This window comes from Lutra lutra, chromosome 11 (genome assembly GCF_902655055.1).
Source record: "Lutra lutra chromosome 11, mLutLut1.2, whole genome shotgun sequence".
NCBI classification, from domain to species: Eukaryota; Metazoa; Chordata; class Mammalia; order Carnivora; family Mustelidae; genus Lutra; species Lutra lutra.
This window is the reverse complement of record NC_062288.1, coordinates 54,538,865-54,555,622: the sequence shown is the minus strand read 5'-3', so window position 1 is coordinate 54,555,622 and position 16,758 is coordinate 54,538,865. Positions and strand designations below refer to the sequence as shown.

Genomic DNA, 16,758 nt, shown 5'->3' with positions numbered 1-16,758 from the left:
TAGGGACAACACAGGAATAAAGGCACAGAGCAGGGAATACAGTCAGTGGTATTGGCAGAGCCTTGTAGGGTGACAGGCACAGGCACACTTGTGGTGACCACGACATAACGTATAGAGATATCGCATCATTGTGCTGCAGACCTAAAATGAATGTAGCATCATTTTCAACTGTACTAAAAAAAAAAAAAAGAAAAAGAAAAAAATCCAAGCTAGTGAGGAGAGTAAAGAGTAAGTTTGACCCACTTCAGAGACTAGAGACTTACAGAGCCAAAGTAAAAACAAAAAACAAAGAAGCCAACCCCACCTGCAAATAAAACATGACCACCAAAACGAGAGACTTTTTCATTTAAAATTTCTTGAGGGGTTCTTCGGAAAATCAGTTTTTACTTCTTTTGACTCTTATGGACAGTCCTGCCATCCCTTATTGAAAATAATGTTCTCACCAAGAAAAGGACACATCATAAAATTCCATGTATAATTACAGCACTGCTGAAGGTTAAAGAAAATCACAGAGCCCATCGATTAAAAACTGTACGAAGTACCAATGAAACAGTCAACTTAAGGGGGGTACCTGGTTGGCTCAGTTAGGTAAGCGTCTGCCTGCAGCTCAGGTCACGATCCTGGGTTCCAGCTCGGGTCATGATTCTGGGGTCCTGGGATCGAGCTCATCCCAAATTGGGCTACCTGCTCAGTAGGGAGTCTGCTTCTCCCCACGCCCCTTGCCACCCCCGCTTCCACCTCCTGTACTCTCTCTCAAATAAATAAAATCTTAAAAAAAAAATGGTCAACTTAAAATGTCTCAAATTTAATTTTAGAAAAAAATTTAGAACTGTACAATAAAGATTTTCAAAATTTTACAGAAAATTTAAAAAATTACTCCAAAACATCTAACCATCCTGTGAGTGATAGATTACCCAGCATCTATATTTCCAAAGCGGTTTTAATGTGACGTAAAAACCAAGCCAAAGGGAAAAACCACTCACCTGCTTGGAGAGGAGCCCCCTGCAGAGCGTGTACAACGTGACGAACTTGTGGGCTAATAAACGAGCGTCTGCAAACCCTTCAGCAACTAACATGATTTCACAGATTAGCTCGATGTCAGGGGCCACCATGGCACAGGGCCTAAAAAGTGAGTAAGAGAGTCAGCTTTCTAATGTTATAAGGTAGTAAGTACAAATTGCTGAAATCAAGTGATTAATTTGTATGCATATTCTCATGGTTCCCAAGCAACTCACAATTACCTCTGTCCGTCACAGTTAATGAGACCCTTCATTTCAACTAAAAAAATGTCCCATTTGTTACTAGATAATGTAGGCAACTATGGAATGTGTGAAAAAGGCAGAAGAATGGGTGTAGGAGTTTAAAGGAAATCTCTAAGTATATCCAGTCCACTCCTACAAGTTGTCCCTGAAGAAAGGGATGTGGTATCTGGTGGTAGAGGCCACCTTTACCTGTGGCCAACGCTAGGCTCGTCAATGTTTAATGACCAGCTCTCTAAAATTGAACATCTGCTGGTTTCCATGCAATAAATACCTCCAGCATGGCTAACCACCATCTAGCAACACATCGCTAAACATGGGCTTGGGAAGAGAGACCCAATAGCACACCACCACGCAGACAAAATTGATAGAAAGAACCTGAGAGCATCAATACTAAACACAGAAATTCAATTAGGCAGTGATGCATTTTGAGTACTCATCACCTCTGTTTTAAGTACAACCATATGTCCATATAATTTAGTTTCTACCAGCGGCTGTGCTTAACCACAAACTCCAAAATTTAAGTTCCAATGAAAATTTAACCACCGGCTCTTTCAAGGTGGTACAGGCCAGTTCTGGTGTGCCGCCTCCTGGGGTCAGCATGGTTAGACTTTTTTTTTTTTTTAAAGATTTTATTTATTTATTTGACACAGAGAGAGAGATCACAAGTAGGCAGAGAGGCAGGCAGAGGGAGGGCGGGAAGCAGGCTCCCTGCTGAGCAGGGAGCCCGATGTGTGGCTTGATCCCAGGACCCTGAGCCCGTGACCTGAGCCGAAGGCAGAGACTTAACCCTCTGAGCCACCCAGGTGCCCCATGGATAGACTTTTAAGATAAAAATTTACTGAAATGTCACGTTTAAATCCCCTTTTTGGAGGGGGACTTCCAGAAAGTCTTCCCCGAAGACCATTGCCATTTAAAGCAACATCTGAAAAAATTCCATTCAATTGAAGTGCAAAGGAGGAACCAAGTAAGTAAGGAAGCCTGTGATTTTAGACATCGTGAAGTACACAGCTCAGTAATATTCATCCACCTGCTCTTGTAGATAAAATTACAGTCGGCTTCATGCATATCTAATTTTCACGCTGAACATGCCTAAGTTTCTTGGCATCTGCGCCGAGTCCTTCTATTTAAACTAAGCCCACATTTCCTCCACGTTTTGTACTCTATCATACAATAGAAGCCATAAAGATCAACAGGAAATAGGGGACAGAAAAGGTAGTAAGTTGTCTGGCACAGTACGTACATTACTATTGTAACTTGAATTTACTGAGCACTTTCTTCCCGCTGTACAGGTTCTACAGGCTTTTCACGCACTCTCTCCCTTAATTCACACAACTCTAGGAAGTGGCTACTCTTATCTGTATTTTGCCAAGGTGCAGGCCAAGGTTCTGAGCCGGGTGAGCACACGCCCCAGGCCCCATGGTAGGTCAGGGGTGGAATCATGGGGCTCTTAAGGCTCAGGCATACTGCCTCCACTCACAAACGCTACCTGAGTCATCCAACTTGTCCTTCAACCTTTGCGGATGCAAGTACTAGCATCCCAACATCGATGACGCGTCCTTAGTTAGACCAAGTTTAGGAAAATGTTATCAAACAATTTCAAGCTTAAGCTTAAAGACCCAAGTGAAAACAGGCAGGAGATGAACTGGGAGGCAAATGTAAAAACACTGCACAGAGGTTTAAGTTTCAAATCAAAGTATTCTATAATCATGATATTGCTAGGATATTATTTTCTGAAATCATTTTTCAAGAAAAACAGACATCACAGAGCTGCCATGCTCGACAAAGTGTCTAGGAGGAAAGGAAAACATTCAGTAAAGCACGCTAGAGTAGGTGACTGGGAAAAGAATTCAGTTTAAATACTCCTATTATCTGCCAAAAGAAGTTCTTAATAAATAAAGCACATTTAAAAAGTATAAAAATGAGAAGAAAATACAAATGAAACATGGTTAAACAGATGGATGGACAAGCAAATTTTAAACTCAAAAGAAATCACACTAAAAACTAGAGGTTCTTACCTTATAGGTTAGGCAGTATATCCTTTTTAAGGCAGACAGTGAAGAACAACATATACTGTGAACAGCAGAGAGCTCTTTAAAAATGTAACAGACAAGCCTCTAGCTCAACAAGGCAAGGGAAGGAGAGACCACCACGGACCACAGGACCTCACTACCGATAACAAGGGAATATCATAAATGAATGCCAATGCATTCAATAATCTAGATCATGTGGAGAGATTTCTTAAAAGATGCAAATTGTCAAAACTAATTCAAGAAAAAAAAATCTGAATGACCATATCTACTAAAGAAATTGAGTTTAGCACTGAAAAAAAACTGCCACAAAGGAAAATCTAGGCCCAGATGGCTTTATTTACTAATTCTTTTGGGTATTTAAGGGGTAAATAATACCAACCCTACACAAACTGAAGAAAATAGACAAGAAAATGGCCAACTCATTACACAAGGTCAGTGTCACCCTAAAGCCAAAACCAGATAAAGATAATACATAAAGTATACACTACAGACCAATATCCCTCCTGGCATAAATCCTTAACAAAGTAGTAGCATATGGAACCCAGCAACAAACATAAAAATAGCATCTCCTGACCAAGTGGAGTTTATCCCAGGAATATAACATTGAAGAATTGTTTAGCATTTGAAAAATCAGTCCGTATCATCCAGCACATCAACAGAAAAAAGGAGAAAACACATGAAAACTATAAAATAACACTTCTGGAAGAACACATACTGGAAAAATTTTGCAACATGGGATTAGTCAAACTTTCTTCACTAGCCTATTTTAAAGAGCAAACGGATAAATTGCACTTCATCTAATTTAAAACTGCCACCTTTGATGGACACCATTAAGAAAATTAAGACAAGCCACAAGTTAAGAGAAAAAATATTTGTGACACATGAATTTAAGGAAGCCCACAGAGGACAGCCCTTCAAAGAAGTGAAGTGTGGGAATGGCCGGTACATTACGCAAGAAAATGTTCAACATCGTTAGCCATCATGGAAATGCAGCAGACGATACCCACAATGACATACCACTACTTATCTGTTAGGTTGGCTAAAACAGACAAGACTGCATGTACTAAGTTTTGATGAGAAGGTAGAGCAAGTGGAATTCTTATACACTGATGGTGAGACTGTGTGTAACACAGTACAACCACCTTAGAAACCAGATTGGCAGACTCTGATGACGTCAAACACACATTTACCATGAGACTGTCATTCATAGATATTTACCCAAAAGAAAATGTATGTTCACACAAAGATCATAGATGAATGTTCATAGCAGCTTGATTCCTAAGAGCCCCAAACTGGAAACAACCCAAGCATCCACCAACTGGTGAAAAGATACAGATGGTAGTGTGTCTCCACGACAGAGTGTTAACCACCTACCAAAAGAACTCCTGCGACACTCAACTGGGAGGAATCCCCCAACTTTGGTGTTCCAGGAAAGAGGCTAATAACACAAACAAGTTGACACTGGATGGTTCCACTTGACATGAGCTCTAGGAAAGACACCCTCAACCTCAAGACCCAGAAAACACATCCCATGGTGTGGGGGAATTCACTTCAGGGGGGCACAAAACAATTTCTGGCTGTGCCAGAAATATTCCGCACTGTGATTGCGGTGATGTTTTCACAAACTGTAACCTGAGATGCACGCGTCTTCTTACAGGAAAGTATATCTGAGCAACGCTGATTTACAACTGGAGTTAAACATAACTGGTTCAGACACAGCGCAGCTTCTCTGACGGGCTGTTAAAAAGTGTGTCTATTGGTGAAATATTTTTGGAAAGCAGGTCATCAGTAGATATTTTAATCTTTCACCAGGTAGTTCCAGAGGTAGGAATCTGTTCTGGGTAATAATCTGAAAAAAGTAACTCTTCAGGTGAAGAGATGTTTATAGCCTGCTCTTTTATGATCATAAAAAAAACGAAAAGAAAAACACAAACCCTTCATGCCAGAAAACAGAGAACAGTTTAGAAAATTATGGACAAACCATGAAAGAGACTATTTTGAAGCTACATAAAGGAGCATTTCTAAGGAACTTCTGATAAGATGATAAACTACTTATATCAAAATATTAAACCATAAATAAATAAAAATCATACCTAACCTCGTATCTTAACTCCATAAAATCTACATTGTAAAGAAACCAGAAAAAAAATACAACAACCATCATTTCTGGGTGGTAAACCTATCACCTTTTCTTTATTCTTTCCTATATTTTCTAAATATTCCATAATTGCTAAAAACTTTAATAATATTATGTATAATATAACACAGAGCTGGTATTAAGTGTTCAAATGTACCCTGTAACTTTTAAGTAATGGTTTTAAGTTCTGGCTTCATATTTCAAAAGAGTTCATTCATCATGATCAAAGTTCTTGCTATCAGGGAATCCCAAAGATATAATAAGAGGTTCTCCATAGGGATTCTCAAGGAAAAACAAATCATTTAACAGTGCGAACCAGCAACGTTAGGTGGCATGAGTGTTCCAGATGCTAAACCGCCCAGCTTAACACTTGCCTGAAAAGAGCTTTGAGATTTTCTGGTAATTCGGTTCGACCAGCATATCCTGGGTTCATAGTAATAAATATTCCAACGGATGGCTTCAGTGTGACGGCTTCCCCGAGAAATACAAATCTACCGTAAGAAGAATGTTGACGGAATTAAACGAGCTCCTTGAATGTGACTACACATTGACAAATGCAGACCGCGGCAAAATGCAAATTATTATTGGGGAGCTGTTGATTCCTGGGGATTTTCTTTGAAACTCCTGTGCACACATATTCCGAAGATGTTTTGAAGCATGTTTATTAAAAATGCACTCCCTTCCCCACCAAGAGTTACAAATATGGCAAGAACTCTTTTCTATTTGAGCACAACCATATAGGCCGGAATAGAGAAAGGGGGACTTTACTATTTTGACAGTTACTGAAAGGTGATGTCATTTCTGCCTTCAACGTGGGCTGCGACCCCTTGAATGGGATACTGCGAAGCCAGAAAATACCCATGGTGAGAGTGGCTTCTTTGTTCAGTCTGCTCACCCTCCCCCCTCACTCCCTCCCGCCTTTCCTCCCATTTATTCAGCAAGTCCCTGCTGACTACCAGCCTGTGAGTGTTCAGAAACCAGCTCTATCACTTTAGACACGTGCTAATTCCCTCGTAAGAAGGAAAGGGGGGGGGGGTGGATAAGAATATTACCCACCTTGTTAAATTAAATGAGGATTAAAAGTTTATGCAGGGCACCTGGGTGGCTCAGTGGGTTAAGCCTCTGCCTTCGGCTCAGGTCATAATCTCAGGTCATAATCCCTGGGAATGAGGCCTGTATCAGGCTCTCTGCTCAGCAGGGAGCCTGCTTCCCTCTTTCTCTGCCTGCCTCTCTGCCTACTTGTGCGCTCTCTCTCTCTCTCTCTCTCTGTTAAATAAATAAATAATTTTATAAAAGAGTTTATACATATAAATGGCTAAGAGGACAACGCCTAAAATATGGTAAATACTCAAGAGATGTTAGCTATGACTATTACTATTCTCATCACTTAAAGGCACTGGGGAAGCAGGGAAAGATTTGTAGGAACATCTGCAAGGGCCCAGTTAGACTGCCGATGGCCCGGGCAATGGAATGGGCAATGGGTGGAGGAGCCAAAGTGAAGGACAAATAGAAGGAAACTTTCAAATGACGGTTAAGGATGAAGTATAAGATCTTCTCTTAGAGAGAGAGAAAAGGGCTAAAGAGAAGGGCTGAAGTGGTCAAGGAGATGGGCTGATGTCATAGCGTAGAGAGTGAAAAGAGACAAGCACAATTTTTAGGACAAAGAGTTTCTTAGGTACTAGACAGTTAAGGGAAGATGGATTTTATGTAGCCAAGATAGGAATGGAGAAACCTTCATTCCCAGCCGATCTGGCCAGGGAAGGCAGACAGGCCTGGCAGAGCTGCTCACAGAGAGGAAACTAGTCTAACAGGGTCCCTGACTGCTCTCCAGTGAGACACAGTAGAAACAGCCACAGTCAAGAGTATGGACCTTGAGGGGGCAGAGCCAGCAAGATGCCTGTGGGCTTCACTGAGGCACGGCCCTACCGATTCAGTCCTTGGATATAAAGAGCATGTAATGAAATGCATGAAACCACGAAGAAGCCTGGGCCTCTGCCCATGGGCTAGCATACGATCAACAGGTACAACTCATACACACAGACATGAACAGAGAGCAAACGACTCGTAAGTGGGGTTGGGAGTGTCCAGAAACCCTTGTAAGGGTCAGCTACATAAGTCTCCATTAGAAAGGACAGTCGCAAATGACATCTGAGTTACAGTAAATGCTAAGATTTTGACTAAAAACTAAAAATATGCAGGCAGGGGCAGTCAAAGAGGAAAGAATCTACCTTCTCTCACATGGCTTTAGAGTGGGGACAGGTAAGGGAGCAGACACGTGGTCACAGGCAACTGGTATCCCAGAGCCATGTCGCACAAGGACTGGGAGTTTTCTACGAGGAGGAAATATCCAGATGTGATCAACAAAACCTGGAAACCTCTGTAACAGAGTCACAGTTTCAAGGGGCTAGCTAAGCCATCCCTCACTGGGAGACTGAAGTGTTCCTGTGGACAGGACAGCTAGCTCAGCAAAATACCCTAAGAAGTCGGGGCTAAGTGGGTAGGCCAGAAAAATGAGATTGCCTCATATACAAAAAATGTTACAAGGAAAACCACAATTGAATGCTATAATACTTTTTTTCTTTAAGATTTTTTTTTTTTTTTACAGAGATGGAGCCAGCACAGGGAGGAAGAGAGGGGGAGGGAAAGGGACAAACATGCCCTACTGAGCATGGAGCCTGACACAGAGCTCAACCTCAGGACCCTGAGATCATGACCTGAGCCAAACCAAGAGACCGTTGCTTAACCAACAGAGCCACCCAGGCACCCCTATAATACTTATTTCTCAAATTAAGCCATCAGACCCCGAGTGCCAGTCATGTTTTATCTTTTAGAGTATGGCATCACATTAGAAGTTCTTAGGCTCTGGAGATATTTGGGAAGCTTCTGAAGTAATGGAGGAACCAGCGGAGTGCGTGGGTGGAATGGTCAGGGCAGGAACAATGAGCATGCAGGTGCTGCTGGAGAGACCAGCATTCTGATTTCGGATCTATTAAATCTAACAGGCCCACACGACATCAGGTGGTCTCAAGATGCCCCTAGAAGCACGGCCTTTGGAGGTCTAGGTATCAGAGAAACAAAGTCTGGGCATCTGGCAGCCAGCAGCAAACAGATGCTTCTCAAAGCCATGTGATGGGGTGAAATCATGAAGGGAACGAGACCCGAAGATTGAGGCCTGTGGCATCCACTATTAATAAGGTCGGGAAATACTACCAAGAAAAAATAAGAGCAAACACTGACACAGTGCTTACTGGGTGTCAGACACTTGTCCAAGTGCTCTGTATTTAGCTATCATCATCATCTATATGGTAGCCCCTGTTTTCCAATTTTGAAAAGGAGAAGAAATCAGCCTGGGAACATTCCTGAGGGTAGGAGAAAACCAAGAGGACGGTGGTGGCCTGGAACCTACGAGAAGTGTGCCCTGCAGAAGGGAAGGATCAGGTGTGTCCAATGCTACCAGAAGGTCAAGTCCAATCATGACTGAGAACCAGTAAGTGGATTCAGCACTGTTGAGGGTATTAGTTTTTCCCGGTGTTAATGTATACACTTTTGTTGTAGTCAACAATTAAAAAAACACTAAAAAATGGGAGGTTATTCAAACTCATCCTTCAAAATAAGCCAGTCTCTCTTCTTTAATGCATTTCCTGAGACGGGGAGAGGCAGCAAGAAAAGGGCAAGATGAGGCTGACTGTCTTCCTTCATGTTTCCCTTCCTCTCTGTAACAAGAGAAGGAAGCCATGCACTACTCACCTCTTTCTCCTGTTTCTGATGGCATCGTGTATCAGTTTCACCTGGACGGCAACCACGGACAGGACTTCCACAGAAATTCGATTGAACTCATCAAAGCAGCCCCAGGCCCCTGTCTGCACCAATCCCTTATAGATATTTCCTATGGACTAAATCACAGAGCAAGGCATTAAGAATTTCACAGATGAGGGTTCTGAGCTCTTAGTTTCCATCATTCCAAATCGGGGATAATATTGTTAGAATGTAGCATTTTCTAACTCACTCACTTTGTAGTCCATTTGCTCTGAGCAGTTGAATACATAAACCATCATGCCAAGGGCACGTCCAAGATCTTTGGTGGTTTCTGTTTTCCCTGTACCGGCTGGGCCAGCTGGAGCTCCACTCATGGTTAAATGAAGTGACTGAGTTAAAGTGATGTAACACCTTTAAATCATTGACAACACAAATATTACAGTCTGATGTGAGATTTTTAGAGAACATGAGGGACAATCTAACTTTTTCTTTAGTTTAAGAAGTCAGGGTCTAGAATGTGGTACTAACACACAATACTGATATACCCATGATTTGTTCATAACAATAATAAGAGTCAGAATAATGTTTTATACAGAATTTTAGGTAGGCTACTTAAAAATAATAAAACATGTACTGCTTTGTCTCATTTCCTAAGAACTATGCATTGATACAAGTAACACTTGATTCCCAATGCTACTGAATTTCTGATGCATCCAGGTAAAGACACTATTAATATGGCAGACAACATCCCTAACCATTGTTTATAAAAGAAAAACAGAAATCTTCAATGTTGAATGAGTTAAACATTGACTTCATTAAACTGCTATTTAATGAATACATTAAGAGATATGTAAATACATATCCATGCAGAGTATGCAAATATATACATATTTCAATGTATAAAGCAAATACACAAAAGACAATTTGCTACATTAAAATGTATGTCAGGAATTCATTCTGCATGTGTTGCCACATGCATTTGGATTATGAAAATATACCTATTTTTGCAGGAAAGATTCAGAGGTTCTCAGACTGAGGAGAACTATGCAAAGACAGAATTTGATATGTGTAAAAAGAAGAAAAAACGAACACATGGCAAGGATCCACTACGAGGTTTCCATCAATTAATTCTGTCTCAGTATGGATAGTGGACCTAATAAGAAGACATTTGCATGAAGGTCTGAAGACTGGGGACCAGGTTCTACTTTGCCAATCATCAGATGTTAATCTTTTTTTTTTTTTTTTTTTTTAAAGATTTTCATTTACTCATTTGACAGAGATCACAAATAGGCAGAGAGGCAGGCCGAGAAAGAGGAGAAAGCAGGCTCCCCGCGGAGCAGACAGCCCGATGCGGGGCTCGATCCCAGGACCCTGGGACCATGACCTGAGCCGAAGGCAGAAGCTTTAACCCACTGAGCCACCCAGGCGCCCCCATCAGATGTTAATCTTAAACAAGTCTTTCGACATCAACATGCCTCCGATTTCTCCTCTGTAATACGAGGTATATTGTAGGGCTCTATTAAGAATGCCCAAGGCAAATGCCTGAAGAAAGTCAGAGTACAATGCAAACAGAAGCAGTTCCTTAGGAAAATGTAAAGTGTTTCTAGATTTTACAGCTGGCACATGTTTAATTGCATCTTTCAATGCATATGGAATGGAAAGACCGACCCCTAAAGTAGGAATTATAGTATTTTTTTATAGGGTGGACTATTCCCCCCATCATCTTTTCTCATGGTTCAACTTTTGGCTGGACATGTGGACACAGACAACCTTTCCCACCACCTTCCAGGCAGGAACTGCTCAGTGGCCAAGCTCCAACCAACATACTATGCATTGAAATGCCATGTATAAATCCCACAGCACCCCCTTCTAGATGCTTTACCCTTGTTCCCTGGCTGACACAAAGGTGGAAGTCACATCTGGCATGCCGGCCACGTGCTGGGCTATACGGCGGAACAGCTCGCCTCTAGACTGTGACACAAGGGACACACCAGCATCTGTGTAACGGCAGCCATTCTATTTTGGGTCTCTGGGTGACAGCTTAGCCTTCTGCTCCTAACCCGTCCCCGCCGGCGCTCCCGCAGGTAACTCTCTCAGTTACACGCTGCTGACCTGTGTCTCTCAACCTGTCCACACAGGGAAGCAGCCCGCCTACCACACAAAGGGAAGGTCAACACCAAATGAGATGTAACGAGAGTGTCTAAAAGGCATTGCTTCGTTAAGGTAAACAACTGGTAAACCCAAAAAAGTGAAATGGAAAAGAAATGCATGCAAAGTGAATGTCCCCTGCAGCGCTGCTCACTCCATCTAAAGGAATATTCAGCTTCCTTTCAACTTGCAAATAAAGCACACGGTGATTTTTGTTTGTTTGTTTGTTTGTTTGTTTAGATTAAAAAGCCAATAAGCTATTGGTCCCACATACTGGCCCCCTTTCAAGTGTCTCCTCCCTTTTCCTCCTACACCCCGGACCTTCCTTCTTCTCGGCTTTACTGATCATGGCGCATCTGCAGCAGACTCTTAATATTTGCAGTCTGGACGATTCTCAAGTGATTTTGTCAAGGTCCAAGTTTTAATTTCTCACACTGAAAAACGTGCATAAATTAACCAATTAAGATAGGGAACATGGAATTTCAGTTAGGGACAAGTTAAAGAGAACTGAATTGGAGAAACAGAATTACAGGGGCGCCTGGGTGGCTCAGTTGGTTAAGCGTCCGACTCTTGGTTTCCACTCAGGTAACGATCCCAGGGTCATGGGATGGAGCCTCGCATCTCGTCTTGCCCTCTGCAGGGAATACACTAAGGATTCTCTTTCTCCCTCTCCCTGACCCTCCCCTTGTGCTCCCATTCACGCACACACACATGCTCTCTCTCAAATCTTAAAAAAAAAAAAAAAAATAGAATTGCAATTTATTGGTGATGAACTCACAAGATTAATACAAGCAAGAACAATCACAAAGGTAGTGGGAGAATTTCACAGATGTCCCAAGATCATCAATACAAGCCAGCTTTACTAACTTATCTAAAGTTACACTTTCTGTAGTGTCTATGAAAGTCTACGCTTTCATTCCCAGATAAATTGTATGGTATGATGATACCACATAATTGGGAACACTCCTGTGATTTTGAGATGTTCTTTCTTTCAGGAATGCCAACAAATTAATGCACGTCCCTTACACACACACACACACACACACACACACACACACACACACACCAAGTAATCCAGCAGAGGTTGGAACACTGATAGGGAATTCCTTACTAATGTGACATATCCTTGCTTCTACAGCATTCCGACCATGTGTATATAGAGTCAAGTGGCAATGAACTTCTAATAATGGTAACCCCGTCCCTTGACATACTTGAATCACACTGGCTCTATATCTTCCTCTTGAATTGGCCAAACCCCTCCCTGTTTTAGCAACTCTGCACTTGTCTCTGCCTGTCACTTTCTGCCCCAGGATGCCTGCATAGCTTCCTCGGTATCATTTGGGTCCTAACTCGCACAATCTACAGCAGACTCTCCATCCAGGATACTCTGTAACATATCAACCTGTTTTATTTTTGTCATAGCATATACTACCAAAATAACTTTGTTAACTTACTTATTATTCCTCTTCATTCCCAGCCACTCACATGCCACAGTCAACTAGAACGTGCTTTGTGTGAGACCAGGAACCCTGTGTGTTTAAGTCTGGAGGAGTACTCAGCACCATGCTTCCTAAGTGTTTGTTAAATCATTTAAAGGATCTATGTTCTCAGTCTTTTCTTCCTTTCACTGTAGGTATCCCTTCAAAAATGTATCTGCACGTAGGCAATTCCTATGTTTACACTTTTGATAAAGGGACACAGGGGTAGGGAATGGCTACAGATCCTGGTCTGAAGATGTTAGCCATAGAAAATCAGAGAGAATGGACGCGGAGATCACGAGCCCTGTCTTCCACCATATTAATCTGCTCGTGATTTCATGATTTGCATATTGTCATGATTGCATATTGCCTATACTTCTGCTTCTCTCATTTGGTCCTCTTGACCTTATCTCTAACTGAAGTCAACATCTACTATGTCTCTTCATTAGTCCACTTACACACGGCTTTCACACCTTCCAAGTTCGTTCAGCATTTTCTCTTACTCCGTTCTGTGGCATGTCACACAGCTTTACCCACACTCGGGGACTTTTCTGGCTCACTTTCTCCCATCTGACTCCAACTTGTCACACTTACCTGTCAGTTAGAGGAGTGATCACTAGCCGAGGACCATTTCCTAAATATTCATAGAAGTACTGGAACTGGGCATCACAAATATGAACAAAACAGTGCTTCTGGACGTCCTCCCACTGATGACGAAGCTGAGACAGCCAAGCAAAGGCTTGGGGACTGACCACCTGAAAACATCACATGATTGTTACACACAAGACACTGATAATTTTGAAGCAACAAACTTTATTAATCAAATCAATCCTGCTGTTTCACATTTCTAAAACTCTCATAAAAGGGCCATCTCTTCTTTGCTCCTACAAGTTGCAATTGCAAAGAGATGGGTCAGTACTTAATCAGAAATACGTGTCATAAAAGTCTCCATTTTAAGAAGGCTTTTCCTGTAAAACAACATCAGTTTATTCAAGTAAGTTTTTTCCCCCTTTTATGAATCAGCCTAGAGGATCTGATCACTTTTCTAACTTTATACTCATATCACTGAAATCAGATGGAAAAACACACTCTGCAGTCAAACACATAACCTGTAATTTCCATGTGTCAGAGATGCAAACTGTACTTTCAACAAAGTCCATTCTAAAACCAGTTTTACTTTTAGGACAGTGATTTCCCACTTCATTTTTCATTCAATCAAATTACAGGGTTTTTTTTTTTTTTCATTGCTATTCTTTATCTTACTCAAGCCTATCCATTCTTTTTCCATTTTGAAAAAATTATTCCAGTCTTGTACATTTGTGATCCTATGATTTCTCGGGGACCATTTAAGTTACCAAAGTTATTATCTACTAACATTCTGACATCTACATAAATGTCAACACTGCACACTTGTGCATATTAAATTATCAGAAATTAGGCAAAGTCGTAATTTACCTCTTTGAGTACAAAGGACATGTTTTAAATCATAACTTACCCTACTTCAAGTAATCACCACTGATAAAACATAATATGTAAGAAGGTACAAGATCATACATATTCAAAGAGTAGTTATCAATGGTTCATTATCAAAATGAGAATACACAGTAAGGGGCATTTTGCAAGGATCAGTTTAGGATTAGCGGTTAAACAACATCATTCACTAAAGGTCCAGAATTTGGATAAAGAATTGCTTTTTCCATTTATGGCTTACACCATAAAGCACTGCTTGCACCTTCTGGAGAGAATGAAAATTCATTTGATTTTAATAAATTGAAAAAGAACTACCAAAACACCAAGAAGCATCTCAAGACACATACATGCATTCAAATTGAGAAAGGACCGGTCTTGCTTTAGAGCCCTGCCCCCCTGAGATAACGAAAGGGGTGAGGAGAAAGTAGCTGATAAGCATGATAACCAACATTGTTTAGGAGACAAACACACTTGTGACATTTCTAAGTAGGAACATATTTTAGAAAAAAGCTGAGGAAATTCTCCTTTCCCATTAAACATCGCCAGTATTTAAGAGATACAAAGTTTCGTAAAGAGATAAGAAGGATATTAATGCCTTGAAAGGATTAGAATATGACTTCTCTAAACTCTGTCATTTAGCCTTAAAAAGAAAAGACAAGTGTGGCCAGTATAGCTAGAAAGCCACACAGGTGATAATCCCAGGCCAAAGGACCAAGAGCATGCAGAAAAGCCTGAAGATGGGGAAATGAACATGGTGACTTCACGAGGTTCTCCTATCCTGTGTTAATTATTTGGATGATATGTATTAGAAGTTTCTGACTTGGAGACACTTTGTGGGATACCACTTGGGCTAACTCTCATGAAGATAATCAGCTAACTGAAATCAAAGTCACTCTTAGTAACCATAACTAACTTCACTAATTAAAAATACAAAACATTAAAAAAAAAAGTACTCCTCAGAAGTACTCTTTTTTTTTTTTTAAAGATTTTATTTATTTATTTGACAGAGAGAAATCACAAGTAGGCAGAGAGGCAGGGAGAGAGAGAGGAGGAAGCAGGCTCCCTGTTGAGCAGAAAGCCCGATGTGGGGCTCGAACCCAGGACCTGGGATCATGACCTGAGCCAAAAGCAGCGGCTTAACCCACTGAGCCACCCAGGTGCCCCCAGAAGTACTCTTGATAATAAAAACCACTTTTAGGAAACAACAAAAAAAGACATAGAATTTCTAAGAAGAACTTGCCTTCTGAGAAATAAGTTTGGCCACCACATCTCGGGCATGGACATCGATGGTACAAATTGTCATGATCTTCTGCCTGTCTCCAGGTAGGAGTTCTCCCAGCAAAAGTGCAATGAGGGTATTCAACTGAGAAATCTAGAAGAAATTGTGTAAAAAGATAAAGATTACAAATATTGAGTCTTACAGACCAACAGTCTTCTTATTTGTGAAGAGCCCTCTAGCTTACAAAACCATTTCAAATATGTATTTCAGCTAGCCCTCGAACAACCTGGGGGTTGGAGAGAAAGGAAGGTATGATATTAAATTAATTACATTTCATTAATTAATTGACAATAAATATTATAGCTTCCACCCACACCCCCTTGAACTGAGTCTCAGGAAGACAAGCAAGTGCCCGAATAATGACAAAGCTGGCGGCTACCAGCAAGGTTTGCGGGCTGCAGTGAACTGACTCTCCATCCTCAAGACAATGAGTCCACAACTTTGCTGGCATGGAAAAAAAAATGATAAATTTTAAAAGGTCAGATTGAGCTAACCTCCATAAAAGTACCTTAGGAACTAAGTATCAAGCCGTCTTTTTGTTTGTTTTTTGTTATTTGTTGTTCTTTTTTGTTTTGTTTTTTAGGATTTACTTATTCATGAGAGAGAGAGAAAGAGAGAGAGAAACCGAGATAGGCAGAGAGGGGGAGTGAGAGAATCCTTAAGCACACCCTCGCTGGGCTTGGACCCTGATGTGGGGCTGGAGCAGAGCTGAAACCAAGCATTGGATGTTTAACCAACTGAGCCAACCAGGTGCCCCATTATTTAGGGTTTTTCTGTTTTGTTTTGTTTTTTGTAGAGCAGCCAGGTTAGCAGGAAAATATTTACAATGTATAGTTATAGACTATTGCACTAATTTTTCTTAGTCATATCCCTATTCTTAGGTCCATTGATTTCTTATATCAGTATTTTCCCAAACTACCAGTCTCTTTTCACAGAATGCAAGGGAACTAAATAGAATGACAGGGAATAGAAAATGTTGCATACAGAAGAATATGTATTGTTTTGTGAAGAGTTCGGTTTCAGACTGTTGAGTATGTATACATATATGTATGTATAAACTAAATCTGATACAAAATATTTCTAACTATTAATAGCCAGAAAGCTTTTAAGATGCTCCCATAGGTGGTCATTTTGTTAGCATGGTTATTTATTGAAAGCGTGCCTGCTTTATTCAAGGCTTCTTAGCCACCCCATGCCC

General features: G+C 41.0%; 1 protein-coding gene across 1 annotated transcript in view; it reads right to left on the bottom strand.

Annotated features, from left to right (window-relative positions):
• Positions 1-16,758, bottom strand: part of DNAH11 (dynein axonemal heavy chain 11) — a 328,215-nt gene that overhangs the window by 180,570 nt on the left and 130,887 nt on the right. Inside the window, exons 31-36 of the mRNA XM_047694987.1 lie at positions 15,522-15,653; positions 13,406-13,566; positions 9,440-9,596; positions 9,177-9,322; positions 5,804-5,920; positions 984-1,122 (exon numbers count right to left, since the gene is read on the bottom strand). Coding sequence (XP_047550943.1) covers positions 984-1,122; positions 5,804-5,920; positions 9,177-9,322; positions 9,440-9,596; positions 13,406-13,566; positions 15,522-15,653 — 852 coding nt within the window. The remainder of the gene's footprint in view (positions 1-983; positions 1,123-5,803; positions 5,921-9,176; positions 9,323-9,439; positions 9,597-13,405; positions 13,567-15,521; positions 15,654-16,758) is intronic.